The 15,155-nt window shown below is 34.2% G+C and overlaps 1 protein-coding gene across 2 annotated transcripts in view; it reads left to right on the top strand.

The window, feature by feature from the left end:
• The window catches only part of LOC149577322 (uncharacterized), an 82,742-nt gene that overhangs the window by 40,518 nt on the left and 27,069 nt on the right, over positions 1 to 15,155 (top strand). For both annotated transcript variants that reach the window (XM_089823459.1, XM_089823460.1), the window contains exon 2: positions 1,220 to 1,260. In XM_089823459.1, coding sequence (XP_089679585.1) covers positions 1,220 to 1,260 — 41 coding nt within the window. The remainder of the gene's footprint in view (positions 1 to 1,219; positions 1,261 to 15,155) is intronic.

Genomic DNA, 15,155 nt, shown 5'->3' with positions numbered 1-15,155 from the left:
AAGCCAAACACACGCTCACTCACTCCAAAATGAAGAATGATCACCGACATGCTGAAAACCACACACCAAAACCGTAGACTGAAAATCCACTTCAAAACATACTGAAAATCTTCATCACACACCAAATGCAAGCCAAAAGCTTTAAAAATCTGTCTTAACAATAACCAGCTAGAGTGGGGTTTTCACCATGGAAACTTGTGTCCTAGTTGAGAATATTCGTCTGCAAACTAGCAGATTGTCTTTCCCAGATACACTCCAGCAGCACTTTCTTATGTAGCCAAACACAAGATGATTCAATGATAGTCAAAGTGCTTTTTAAGGAAGGGAGAAGATGAGGACAACACAAATTTGAAAACCGTTTTTCCCCTCCAAAACTTCACATTCCTTAAGTTTGTTTTAATTTTACTTTAATGTCATTATATCTCCCTTCTAACACGTACACCTTCCTCTTGCCTTTTAATTTTCTTTTTTATAGCATTTTTTTTCTTTTCAGCTGAGGGGTCTATTTTAAAAGGCATAATATTAGCCTTATCAAGGAAATACATTGGCCCCTATTTTAAAACAACTTTGTTTATTTAGGGCATAGGGTGCTTTTCTGATAGTCTTTAAGGCAACTCTTAAAAGATTAATAGGGCTAAGAAATCACATATTTCTTGAAACCCTTAACTCACCACAAATATTGATAGAAGCTTTGCACTAACCAAAGAATTGGTGGCCTCACTGACTTCTATGAGTACCGAAATAGCTCCCCTCTAAAAGTAGAAACCCTGTCAGAAAGCTTTAGAAACTCTTGTACGAACTCAACTAGGACACATTGTCCCTTAACTCAGACCACTTAGCCAACTAGGACGTAGAAATGGGCTAATGGATTATCATCTGAACAGGTGCAAAGAGTGGACATTACAAACATCCATTAAAATACAATGATTTGAAATACATTTTATAGGCAATTTAAAGTAAAAAGATTTTGATAATTGAGTGTTGATCAGTTTCTTCAATGATCTATTTCCACAAGTAGGTGTCCCTTCTGTGGATTTTGATTCTTTTGGTCTACCATTTGGTTTTCAATGATTGTGCCAGAAAATATTTATTTTGTTAGAAAGTATGTAGCAGATGCCTATATTTTTCTGTGGTGGTTTTCCATTTTTTATTTAATTCTTTTGACAGTGGAGTATTGGAGTTTATAATAGAAATTAACTTATTGATTTTGAATCAACAGGGACCAATATCCACACCAATGAGGAAGTTGCCATTAAGCTGGTAAGTTAGATTTCTCAACTATCAAATTAGTTCAAGAAACCTCAGTGGAAATCAATTTTCTTTGAACTGATCATTTGTGTTTCTTATTGTCCTTTAATCATATTTTCAATTTGAGCTTCATCTCAAGAACAATTCTTTGAGCTGATTGTGTGACTGTATGGTTTCCCGTGCAACTTCTGATTTTTATAACTTATGAAATGTTAGAACTCCAACTGTTAGGCATTTGAATATTGGGTTTCTTTAGTTTTTTCCTGCTTTAGTATTTTATGGATTTTTCCCAACTTAGTTTTGATGAACTGACAATTTTCCCTATGGGGTTTGAACCGCCTAAGATTTAGTCTGGAAAATGTTTTCTTGTGCTGGAAAAATAGAGACAGTGAAAAAAAACCAATTAGAATGTTGTGTCAAATTTTCATCTGTGTGACATCTCTATGATAGTAATACCATCATTTTCTTGTTGGTTCCAATATTGCACCTGCTAATGGTGGAAGTAAATAGTTATTTTTGAGCAGTTTCACATATAGTGTTTTATATTTGTTGCTTTTCAAACTTTGGGTGAGATTATGGGGTTGCTGACTTGCCTTTAATGCAAACTTAGACATGCTAGGACCATTTATTGGTTTTAAGAAATTACTCAAAAACAAGGCCGTTTCTAGGTACAAAACATTCTAAAATTCCTAGAATCCGAGTTTTGATGGAATTGGATTTTGTGCCCAAATCATGGAGTCATTGTTAGCTGAACCTAGATGATTCTGAGACTCACATGACATCTCTTTTAAATTATTTAATACAACTAGTAATTAATTAATAATTATTTAAAGTTAAAAAGTAATTTTCTAGAAGAAAATATATTTAAATTCTGTTGCATGGACACAGAACTGAATACAGAACAGATGCAACTATTTTTGAAGATTTCCAATATGATATGGTGGGATATGGCAATAATAAAGACAACAGACACATATTTAACACAATTCTCTAAGTTATTAGAGGAGATTTTTGTCACTACAAAAGCATAGTTAGATGCATATTGCTACATAACTAATTATGAGCTGATTTAACAATTTACAATGTAATAACTTCAAAACTTCTGGATTTGATTGTGCTTATCTTTTTTTGCATCTACATTTTGGATCATTTGATTTGTCTTTACAAAAAAACAATTTAAACAAATGCATGATTAAATTTTTTATTTGAAATTCAGGAAAATAATGTCATTTAAAAGAAATTCAAATAACACAGTATCTGGCATGGTTGAAAGATCAAGATTTATTGGGTGCATTATTCGATGTGTATTTGTCCTGTATCATATCTGTATCCATATCTGTTACAGTAGTACATGTACCCCAGGAGGGGCAGAAGCATATCCGGCTGCTATGAATTAAAATATAAGTCACAATATTAAATTAAAAATAAATGGTTAACGCAAATTATCATTAAAAGGGATATCATTTATTCATTCAGAACTTAAATCCATGGGATTTGTCAGGAATTGGATGGAAACCCAGTTCTAGTTGGAGGTATCACCTAGGTATCTCACACTGAATTTGCTAAGTATTTCAAATTAGTGGATTCTTTACTGGAGACAAATTTGGAGGAGAACAACTATTTTATCCTATGGAGAATAAATACTTTATTGTTGGTTTTCTTAGGATCGCTGCAAATGTACTAAGCACTGCCATTGTATTTGGTATGTGTTTTCCAATTTGCAGCAATCTCTTATTTATATATGAAAGCGAGTAAAGGATAGACATGTCCCTTCATGGGACATGTATATTCATTAATATAATCACAATCTTATATATACAGTTTATCCGAGAGAAGCTACAAAAACATCAAGACTCCCTCTTAGCTAGAGAGGATAAACATGACATATTACACCATTAGTAATATTAAGAATGACAAATTTTAAGGATATCTTTGATTAGAAGATATCCACCATTTTGATATCACATTTGATATCAAGAGTATTGGTCTTCCAGAATATCAACACATGATATTCACCAAATACTCTAAGTAACATTTTGATATCATGAGTATTGGTCTCCTAGAATATCAACGTTCGATATTCACCAAGTACTCAAATAAGATTTGATATCACATCTGCTATCATGAGTATTGGTCTCCTAGAATACATGATATTCACCAATTACTCAAAATTTTTTGATATCACATTTGATATCATGAGTATTGGTCTCCCAAAATATCAATGATATTCACCAAATCCTTTTTGAGTAATGGCCTTCCAGAATGTTGAGATGCAAGATATTCACCAAATACTGCGAGTAATGGCCTTCCAAAATGTTGAGATGCTTCACCAAATACTGCGAGTAATGGCCTTCCAAAACGTGATAATCACCAAGTACTTTGTGAGTAATGGCCTTCCAAAACATCAAGATGCATGATATTCACCAAGTGTGTCATGCTCAAAAATACGAGGGCATAAACATACACAATTTTTTTTTTTTAAAATTAATAATTAAAATGCTCTAAGTTTAATATGGTTGTGCTCACAGTTAAAGTAAAGGTTCTTTACAATCCATCTTAAGTTTATAATCTTGTGGAGGAATACATCTTTAAATTTGAACTCTCGTTATTAATCTGATCTCGACATTTGTTACGTTACTACATAATTATACTTAATCTAAATTGCTTTAATTAGAATCTAATTTTAACAATTACTAACCAATTCTCGATTAAAGCTAACAAAATTACATTTAATTAAATATTTAGAACACTAACTAAACATAAACTATCTTTACAAAACAAAAATGACAATTTAAAACAACTTCAATAAAATACTTGCTAACTAATACTACTCTAAAAGATATCAACTAAATCTTATTAAATTTAAATTTAATTAAATAACAACTAACTAAATCTAATATCCACTAACTAAATATGACTACCTTAAAAGCTTTAGTAAATTAAACTAATCATCTCATAACTAACACAAATCTAAACTTAATTACATTTAAAACTAACTATCTAAAACTATTAACAAATAACAAAAAGTAACTAACATAACATAACATATACTAAACTTTTCTTAAACTAACACATTAACTAACACTAACCTACCTATACTAATCTAAATTGAATTTAACTGAATCTTACTCAACTAAACTTTAGTAACATTTACTAACAACAAAATAAAAATCAAGCAATACTAAACTAAACTAAAAATGAACTAACTATCATTAAAACTAGAACTAATTTCTAACTAATCTAAAATCTAAAAAACTTTATTAATATAACTACTAACATGACAAAACAAACCTAAACCATCCCAAACCTAGCACTAACTTACCTATTCACCCCTCACATCCTACCCTACTCCCCCCAACATGTCACATCGACCACTCAAATCCCATGCGCTTTCTAAGCGTTGACCACTGCAGAGAATATGGGCGACCAAGAGGAAAAAGGGCAGTTTGCACTTAAATGAAACAAGACACATGCGCAACTACCCACGTCACATCAACTCCCAACTCCCAAGCAAATGCTATAAGGACAGGTCGACTCAAGAAAGATGCGCCTGACACAAAAAGGTAATGGTGACGCCCAAGACAAGGGGTAAATGGTCACACATACAAATTTGCTTTCAACACTATACAAGAGAACTCAGTGCATTCCCCAAAAGAAAATCGACCCCTGCACAAAGACAAGATGTGGTGTACAGGGTGACATCACCCTAGACTGACATTTTTTGACTTTGTTTTTATTCTAAATTTAAAGGTCTTTTCAAGCCCTAAACAAAGAGCCGCGCCCAACAAGGGAATTGGGAAAAGCATTTAATACATAAAGTTTTATAGGTAGATATAGGATATTTAGGATATTAGATTATAAGTATTTTTTATTATGATTATATTATATTTTTTTTTTTGAATGGTATTAATTCTCTTATGATATTCAAAATATATAAGAATCTTAAAAGATTCTCTGTCACCAAGGAAAGAATAAATTGGTTCCCATACAAAAACCAGAGAGTTTTTACTCTCTTGAGACACATTTTTTTTTTGCTTTTATTTTTCTAAGTATACATTTTGAAGTTGATTATTAACCAAGAGGGGTTATATTTTTTTTGCAAAATAAATCTAATAGGACTTGCTACAAACAAAACAAAACAAGAATTTGAATTATCCATTTTAATCACAATGCAAGAATTGTTTTGTTTCCAATAATCACGAAAACTGAATCTACGTTCATAATGTAATCTTTCTTTTTTCAACATATATGAAACTTGAAATTTTGCCTAATTGAATCATCATCATTTCATCTTATTTTTGATGTGCATCCATATTAACTGAAAATTCAATTAAATCTCATGAGAAACAATAATACTCAATCACCATTTTATTGGCAAACCTGATTCAAAGGCTCAGCCGGGAAAGAACTAGGAAGAAAACCCGGCGTCGTTGCCATTACAACAAGGTTTTGAAATACAAATTACATAGGATTCCAATCCCAAAATTACAACAATCAAATAAATTTCCTTCAAGTCCCTTATCAAGGGATCAACATCATTTTCTGCAACACATTGCTAAGATCGTGGAGAGAACAAAATCTGATTAGGTGTCAAACAAGCGTGACCAAGAGACAAAATCAAACATGCATATTCACACTAGGTTTCCACAACAGGATTCACAATGAATCAAAATTAGGGAAAGGTGAATTTTTCCAACAGGAGACGTCAAACACAACACCCAAATAGATGTCCAATCGGGGCTATAAATCAAGAACTTCCGTTCTTCCATTTTAACATGCCAAAACTCATACAAGGTTTGTGCTGACAGGTAGGGGCTCATAACACCCTACCCTCTCTCCCTCTTCTCGTCCTGAGAAGAGACTCTACACTGTTGGAGTCCAACTAAAAAGACCTTTCCTGAAATTGGTCACTTCTGCCCTATCCAAGGGTGAGTATTGCCAAAACACCCATACAAGAAAACTTCAAAAATTCAAACAAGAACATGAAAGAAAAGCATTTAAGAACATGATTTCAATCCTTCCCAACATACCCAACATACATACAAGCATCCAAATAACAACACAATAGCATAAGCATGAAACAACCATAAACAATCTGAACAAGGGACATGAAAAACTCCTACCTTCACAAAGAGGTAATGGTAAATGAACAATTTTGAGAAGAGCTTTTCCCTTCCTTGCCTTCAATCTTCCAAGACTCCTCTCTAAAAGTTGAGATTGGGTAACAACCAAACTACTCCAAAAAGGGCCTCTAAATATGTCTCAAACTCATCCACCAAAAAGGGCAATAACTTCACCCACCCACCCACAAATCTAGAAGTTTCTAACTCAACCAATCCTAAGGTTAACCACTAAGTGGAGTTGAGGTGATGCAACTCATGGTAGCCATATTCAATTTTCGCACAAAGGCAAAAATAGACTTTTTGAGTGACCTCAAAAGTCAATAAAAGGGGCTTAGGGGTTGGAAAATGCCCCCAACCCATACCCATACCCTTTGGATATAAATATTTCATGATTTAAAACCTTAAGAATAGATTTGGGACCAAACAAAAGCTAGGAAAAATTTAGGACCATCTAACAACTCTAAAAATGCAGATTAAGCACTAATCCGAATTAGGAGTAACTAAACTCGATTAAGAAACAAATTAGCAAAAAGACACTAACTTAATCCGACTTAGGTCCAAAGGTTACACAGCTAACCCTAGCTAGCTTGCTGGAATGCATAAGCAAATTCACGAGTGTCAAGTGACACTATAAGAACACAGTTACAAACATTAACATTTACTGATCACAGAAAGATACATACATACATCTCACAATATAATTTAGTTACGAACAACAAGGTTTCTACAAATGGCACCTAGGGATTAGTTCTGTTCCTCCGTCGGGTTTCTCGGCTAAAATACCCTGCACACTCATTGCACACATCAGTAGTCCCATAAAATCACATGCACATATGTATATACGTATCAGAGAATCACATAAATTAAAACATACATCTATAAATAAATCAGGGTTTCTCTCATCCTATTCAATTCTTAACCATTCAAATCCCTTAATCAAAGTGTTAACCCTACATTTACTTATTTCATTAACATACATATACATAAAACATTAAATGATGAACATCAAATATCTGGAAGTAACATCACACAACATGAAATAATATAATATGTTCAAGTATCTGATAATGTCTTGACATCTCGAGTCGTGAGTATCAAAAAAAAAATTGTAACAACTAAGACTATGAAGGGTCGGGGTGAGGCCTCACAAAGTGCTATGTGTAATGGCCTTCCAAAATATCAATATGCATAACATTCACCATGTACTCAAAAAATGGTTATAAGGTATGTGCACATGCATTCTCATAATGCTTACCATATAAACATCCGCCATGCAAAGTATAATTTGTTATGATCTACATAGAAATTGTAAGATACCCATAATAGTAGAAAATTAAGTTATTATAAGATCGTCACCTTTCAATAACTTTTACAAATACAAGTAACATCATTTGAAAGTCATCACTTTCTCATGATGTACACAGGGGGTAGGCCCATTAAAATCACATTCACGAAGTATATTCATGAATCACAATCTTCTTGACTGCTACAATTTATTGATCACTAGAGAATCCATTTCAACATGGTTTACTCCCTCTAAATCAATATGATCGAGATCACCAAAGGTTGATTGAATCATCTCCTCTATCTGCTTCCTCTCTTTCAAAGTTGCCTCTAATGAAATGCCATGCTTTCTCTAAATCTCAATCTCCCTCTTTTTCTAGAAAGAACATTCTCGAAGGAAAAAATCAAGACACATAACTCTTATAGTGCATATCGAAATACAAATAAGAGGTTGACCACAAAAACAATAAGGACAATACTAAAGATGTAAGAATAAAAAAATACTTATCTTATTATTTTGGATCAAATATCTAATGACATCCTTCACGATGTGAATCCTTTCTACAGAACTTCTAGCATCTGCTCACTACCATTTTGCACATGACTCAAAGTAATATTTATATCTTAATTTCATTGTCAATACCACTGCCCAATAAGGAGTTAATGTGATTGATATCATTTTAGACAACATATCTCTCATATTCGCATGCTTTGAAACTGCTATAACTCCAAAACTGAAATACCACCGTTCGAACATTGTGCCTGAGACACTCTAAAGTTACTTCCTTGACAAAATCATATTGGCATGTGTGGTGGTGATGTTTGGAGATGCTATGTAATGTGGCTATGATTATTTAGACCTTATAAATTCCATTTTAATCCCTTAATTTAACACGATTGTAGACATTGTGCATGAGGTATGTCGGCACTGTCTATCCAGCAACATATTTGCACAACCCGTCCGTTCCGACCACGACAATAACTGATACGATGGATTTTCTAACAAATTCATTATTTCTACAACTTCATTGTTGATGCCCATGACCTTTCCATCTTCGGGGAAGACATGAGTCATCATTGTTCTCTGATTATCCCTCTTTTGTAGGTAGTAATATATTGTGGTTGACTTTGTACCTTATCCTTACAATCTTCCTCACTTCCTTCCACATTGGTGGCTTCAAGCTTCTCCTTGTGGCATGTAACGTACCCTCATTTTAGAAATAAATTACACCCTGTTCTAGCACTAATTTTATTTTATTTTCACTTTCCCAAACTGAATAATTTCGTCAACTGTTGCTTGTAATATTCTCAGTAGTTTTGACAAATTATCTGCCAGTTATGCTTATGATAGGTTAAGTTTGCGGAATCGATATCGCTTCCGGTTTTAGGAATAGAGATGTTGTATACTCTTATTGGTAGAAAACTATCAGTTACAAACAAGGACTTGTTGCCATTATTCATAATATAATTAGTACCCATCTGGCAGCCAAACATCTTTACAGAACAGTATCACAAAGACCTTCATGCCAAAGGATGGAAGCACTGATTTTACCACAGGTAGATTGCAGTCAAGTGAGTGTAATTATCGTTCAATCTTACAGCCCTTGATATATTTTTTAATCCTGCCATCATTCCCATGTCCCAATGAAGATAAAAAAAATCACACAGCAATGAAGCTTTATGTTTCAACTTTCAATAATGATAATAATATCTCAGGCTATGAATGGCCCCTGATAAGCCCCGCATTGTAGTTAATGAAAGTAAAATGAATTCAAATCTTCTTGATTGGAGATGATAAACTCAATATGAATAAATCAGCCACACCGAGATTCGTCAAATACTCAGACGATCAATCTAGCAACACTCGGGAACAACAATATTCAATAATCGTGTCTATGTGTGTTGAATATGTGATTTTGCTTCTTGCTTGAACACCTTAATCCATTCTTTTCACCTTTGTCAACTTGATCGCAGATTGCAGACATGGCAAGGACTGATGTTTCTTGTGGATTAAGTACCAACGACAAAGGTCCTGTGGTATCTATATTTGTTGTTTTCTTACATTTGAACCTGGCTCTGATACCATGTTGGTTTTCTTAGGATCATTGCAAATGTACTAAGCACTGCCATTGTATATGGTATGCGTTTTCCAATTTGCAGCATTTTCTTATTTATATGTGAAAGCGAGTAAAGGATAGACAGACATGTCTATTCATTAATATAATCATAATCTTATATATATATATATATATGTATATTCTACTGTTTATCTGAAAGAAGTTACAAAAACATTTAGCATTTATAAATTATTGCTAGACAATAAAATATTATTTTTCAGGATTGATGCGGGAACTTTTAGAATATTGTTTATTGTAAGGATTGGTTTTGGTAATATGCTTGGCAGTTCTAACTATCTACTGCATGTATAATCATAAAGAAATTCATTACGGCTGTAAACTGAGGCATGCAATCCTATTGGAATAAAGTTATGAACTTTGTTGGATGCCTTATTAGGACTTGTGATACTTTAGAATAGGCATTTTTATAAAAGAATTGCGGACTTTTGAAGAACTCCTGGTTTTTATATGAATTTGACATGAAGCTTCATAAGAGCTGAGCAATAATTCAATATCATTGGCAATTGCTTAACAAAGTGGAAGTTTGGATAAAATATTGTTTTTATGATATGTTTGGAGATTATCTAAAGAGCTGATTGTTAGTTTTTTCAGCTTTGGTTTGTATTATTTTACTGATCGTAGCTGTTTCAAATAATACACAATTGTTAGTGCATATTCAATATACTTCTGTGTGGTGTGGGTTCTATCAAGGATCGAATGCAAGGCTATACTCTGTGGTGTGGAGTTCCTGTTTGGTGTGATTTGGGTTGATAGCGGCTCCTTCAAGTCCAAAGTGTTGGGCCATTTTCTATTCGAATTTCTGCTATTGAGTCATTGCTTCCAGTGCATATTTTTGGATTCTCTTTACAGCAGCAAACTTACACTTTGGCTTGCCTATTCCTCAATGTGTGGTCCTTCGACATTCATGGCTGACAAGTATTGTTCAAACAGGTTACCATGGTGGATATATGAGTAATATTATGTAGGGACGAGTTGATTATTGGGCATCAGGAAAGAAATAAGAACATCTTCTATGTTAAGCGAGACAGCAGAAAATAATATCTTGTCATTGTTGATGGAGATGTCTTAGTTGCTGGAACTAGTTATGTTGTAAGGGAGCTAGACGCATGTGCTTAAGACTCCCTTTGCTATGGTAAAGAGCCTTGTTCTTCTGGGATCAGCTGGACATGGTCTATAATATTCAATGTTTTGCTGTAATCTGTGGACAGAGTATTTCAGAATTGGCATGTTATCTAAGTAAATAATTCTGCTACATGTCTGTGATCAGCTGGACGGGGACTATAATATTCATTGTTTTTCTGTAGTCTGCTTAGAGTATTTTGGAAGTCACATGTTATCTAAATATTTATTGAGTTTGAAGGATGAAAATTAGAAAGGACTCTGACTACTGCATCTGTTTACTTCTTTGAAATCATCAATGTTCGTTGCACAGGCTGTAGATTAAGGGTAGGAATTTATTGTTCATTCAGTTGTGAAACTATTTATTCTGAGAATTTCTATGTTGTGAGTGAGTTCATTATTTAAAGTTCAGTATTTCTGTTATGAATCACCATTCACAGAAGGTAAATATCATTTTACATGTTGAGCTCTGCAATCAATCATACACTCAAATCATTGAGACTTCCATAACAGTACAAAGATTTGCTAGTAAAACTCTGGGTAAGTATCTTAGTGGGACATTACAGTAGTATGAGAACAATAATCCAGCTAGCCTGGGTGTTAATGTACACTAGTGATAGAGCTTAACAGTATCTCAAAAGAGAACAAAGAGGAAGATAGTTTGAGTTTGCAACTTTTTCAGAAGTACTAGCAGGAAGGCAGCCATGTAGAGATACATAGGGAGCTGAAACAATGGTGGGCGCAGTTAGTGAGTCCTTGGGATAGGACTGAGAGGAGATATGATGATCAGAGTGTGGAAAATATTTTGAATGATCTTGCATGTGGGCAGAAGCTGATGAAGTAAAATATTATGCAGACACGACATCAGTTGATGACAGCTATTGGACAGGTATGGCAAAACATGAATTTTCTCAGGCCAACTTAGAATATAACTGGTGATGATAGCAATGCAGGTTTTTACAATCTTGGAAGGGCAAGTACCAATCTAGCCTAATTTCACACCTAGGGATGCAGAGGCAACATCACGACTTAAGTAACTACCATTGGCTAATGAGGTTATAGAAGCTTATGATGCGTTCCATACACTTCTTGATGCAGTTAGACACGAGATAACCTTGAATTGAATTGAAGTATTTTAATGACGTCCATAAGGCTAAACAATAAAGGACCACAGAATGACAAACGTCAAGCTAACTCCATTTTCTGTTCCACGTCTGACATCCTGTTATGAATCTTGACAATCAAACTAGCAGTTTGGTAGATCTTATTCTCTCCAAATAAACTGTGCATGCTGTCCCTTCCTTCAAACTGTTTTCCTACTAAGCATGGATGTCATCATATGGTGTGCACTCTGTGAGAAAATGCCATTCAGTCTCAATCACACCCGTTTTGCAAAACCTGCAAATACTCTTTTCTCACTCCTCTTTGGACCTTTTCCATCTACCTTGTATCAGTATATGAGCTAGCAAAGAGAGAAGAAAAGGACAAAAAAAGAATGTCCCTGAACTCAACATAAGGTCATACAATGCATCGAGTAAACTTTCTCTTCCAAACTTTGATGGTAGTGGGAAAAAGGCATCTGCATGGATACCTTCTTTACACTCAAACCCCCACGCTAAAATTGGAGGCGATTCAATTTCTGATATTACATTTGGAGAATGCAGCATATGATTGGTGGCATCATGGTCTGGTGACACTAAACCATGCTTTGATTCAGTCTTATAATGAGTTGAACAGAAAATTGATTGCAAGGTTTGAGAGGGAGGATGTAAGAATGTACATCTGTAAGTTAGCATTGATTAAGTGGATTGGTGATGTTGATAACTACGTTAGTGAGTTTCAGAAGGTTACTTTTATGATCCTTGACATGTCAGAGAGCAGAGTGCTAATGCTAATTATAGAGGGATTGGATGCTTATTTGTGAGGTTTGATGATGGCTTTGAAGCCAATCACACTTCAAGATGCTATCTAGATGACACTTGATCTTGAGATGACACCTCCTACTTTTTCTATACACCAGCAATGAAAAACTTAAAGAATAATAGACTAGATTATAAATTTAAGGTGAGTGTTTCCAATCAGCTAAAACCTACATCACCTATAAGCTGAAATTTGAGTCAAGGAATGATATGTGCTTCACTTGGAAGGAACCATGAAAACCCAATCACAGGTGCCATGGGAAAGGCAAAGCAAGTTACATTGAGATTACTTCCGATATGTATGAGGAGGTTACTTGAGCTTGGAAGGTGAGCATGAGGAAAGTAATGGTAAATTGGTAATAGCATAGGTGGTCGGATTCAAAATGGGCCGCACTAAGCTGGTCTCACAGTTGAGTATTCAATGGATGAGTACATAGTTATAGATGACTCTTATGTGGTGGGACTTGGCGGGACATGTTTTTTCAAGAGTGCAGTGGCGTAATTTTCTTGGTTGATACTGTTAGGATTTTTGGACGATAGATTTAGTGTTTACGGCAAATGGGAGGACAATATTATTTGAGAGCATTTATAGATGGTTCCTTGAGGTTAGGAACAATAAACAAGATGAGGCATTATTCATGCACGAGGTTGATATTAAGTTATGCAATTAAGTTAAGACATGGGATTTTGTTATCCTTGCATAATGTCTACATTTTTTAATTAGAGCTGGCTTAATGGAGAGAACTCTTATCCTTATGGGGAAGGAAAGAATGTGGAAATCAGAGCAGCGCAATAGAAATCGGGTAAGGCCAAGTTACATGAAAGTGAGTTTGCTGAACTCATATAGAGGGATCCGGTTTATATCTAGGAGAAATAAGTATGTCATATGGTTTATATCTAGGAAAAAGAATCAAGTCATACTTACAATCTCATTGCAGTGTAACATTTCTAGTAGAAGTTTTTACATGCCTTCTAGATTGATATGGGATCTTGGTGATTCTTATAGTTCATTAGTGATTGTTCTACAGTGCAAACATGAGGTGGGAGGACTTGTTATGTCCCTTTTTGGTGGCAAGGAAAAATATATTATTTAATTATTTTATTTACTATTTTGTCTTAAAATATTTAAGGTAACTAGTAATTAATTAATAATTATTTGAAGTTAATATGTTGTTTTGGAGGAAAATAATATATAACATTAATAAGCCATTTTAGACTTAAATATCAAATTAATTGTAAATGGTTGCTGAACATCTAAGTTACCGTATTCACTACTGGAAGGCGAAATTCGACATTCGATTCCTCCTAATTCATAGTCGATATGAATTCATCTCAAATTTGCGTATTTACCATCAAATGCAGTGTGGATTCTACATTTCGAACCCTGGTCGATTTTGCAAGAATTTGTTGCAAATTTGGTAGAGGAAAAATGAGTGCGGGCAGAATGTAGGCGACTTCCAAACAAATTTGGAAAAATGCAAAATTGTGTTGACTTTTCAACATGTTAAAATAGTGTTTTTGGGCTTTCAACCTAAAGTTTTTAATAAAATAGGCATGCAGCGTTAAAAAAGCCATGGTTCTGGGCATTCGAAGACAGTGGACAGCATCGTTTTGGGCGTTTGAAGACACTATCGTTTTGGGCATTCAATGAGCAGAGGACATTCCTTTCTGTTTTGGGCTGCAGCGCTTTGTTTCCAGCGTTTTGCAGGCTCAGCCTTTGCCAACATTTGAACCTCACAGAAAACCAATACAGGTATTTTTGTTACTATTTTAAGTGTTTTAAAGCTTCTTTAATGTATTTTTGTTAGTTTTTTAATTGTTTTAAATCTGTTTAATTTATTGTAATATATATTAATATTTAATATTTCATAATCCATTCTAAACAATAAAATTATAAAAGTATAAAACAAATGAAGCTCGATTTCTCAATATTCTAATCTGTAGTAAGCCTGTGTATGACTGGAAACCTGAAAGAAGTTTGTTTTGCATTTTTTTCAAAATGAAATGATTTTATTGATTTGTTTACGACCTAGGTTTATTTTTGTGAATCTTTTCTCACTATTTTAACTTGCTTTGTTTGTTTGTAGATTCTATCATGGCTGCAAAGCTTTTGTTGCCAATAACCCCCACTTCAAAATTAACCAATGATCCCCACTTTGGAAACATGTGCAAATGATTCAACCAATGCCAGGTGGAGGAGGTTATGTGTGGATTTGTAGCCACTGCAAGGAGGAATTTACTAGCTCTTATAGTAGAGTAAAAGCACATTTATGCTTTATCCCTCAAGAAGGCATCAAATTTTGTACCGGGAAGCCAAGAATAAA

Source organism: Cupressus sempervirens, chromosome 1 (assembly GCF_028749045.1).
Source record: "Cupressus sempervirens isolate cs-2001-9-10 chromosome 1, ASM2874904v1, whole genome shotgun sequence".
Taxonomy (NCBI): domain Eukaryota; kingdom Viridiplantae; phylum Streptophyta; class Pinopsida; order Cupressales; family Cupressaceae; genus Cupressus; species Cupressus sempervirens.
The sequence above is the reverse complement of the archived record's forward strand: the minus strand, read 5'-3'. Positions and strand labels throughout refer to the sequence as shown.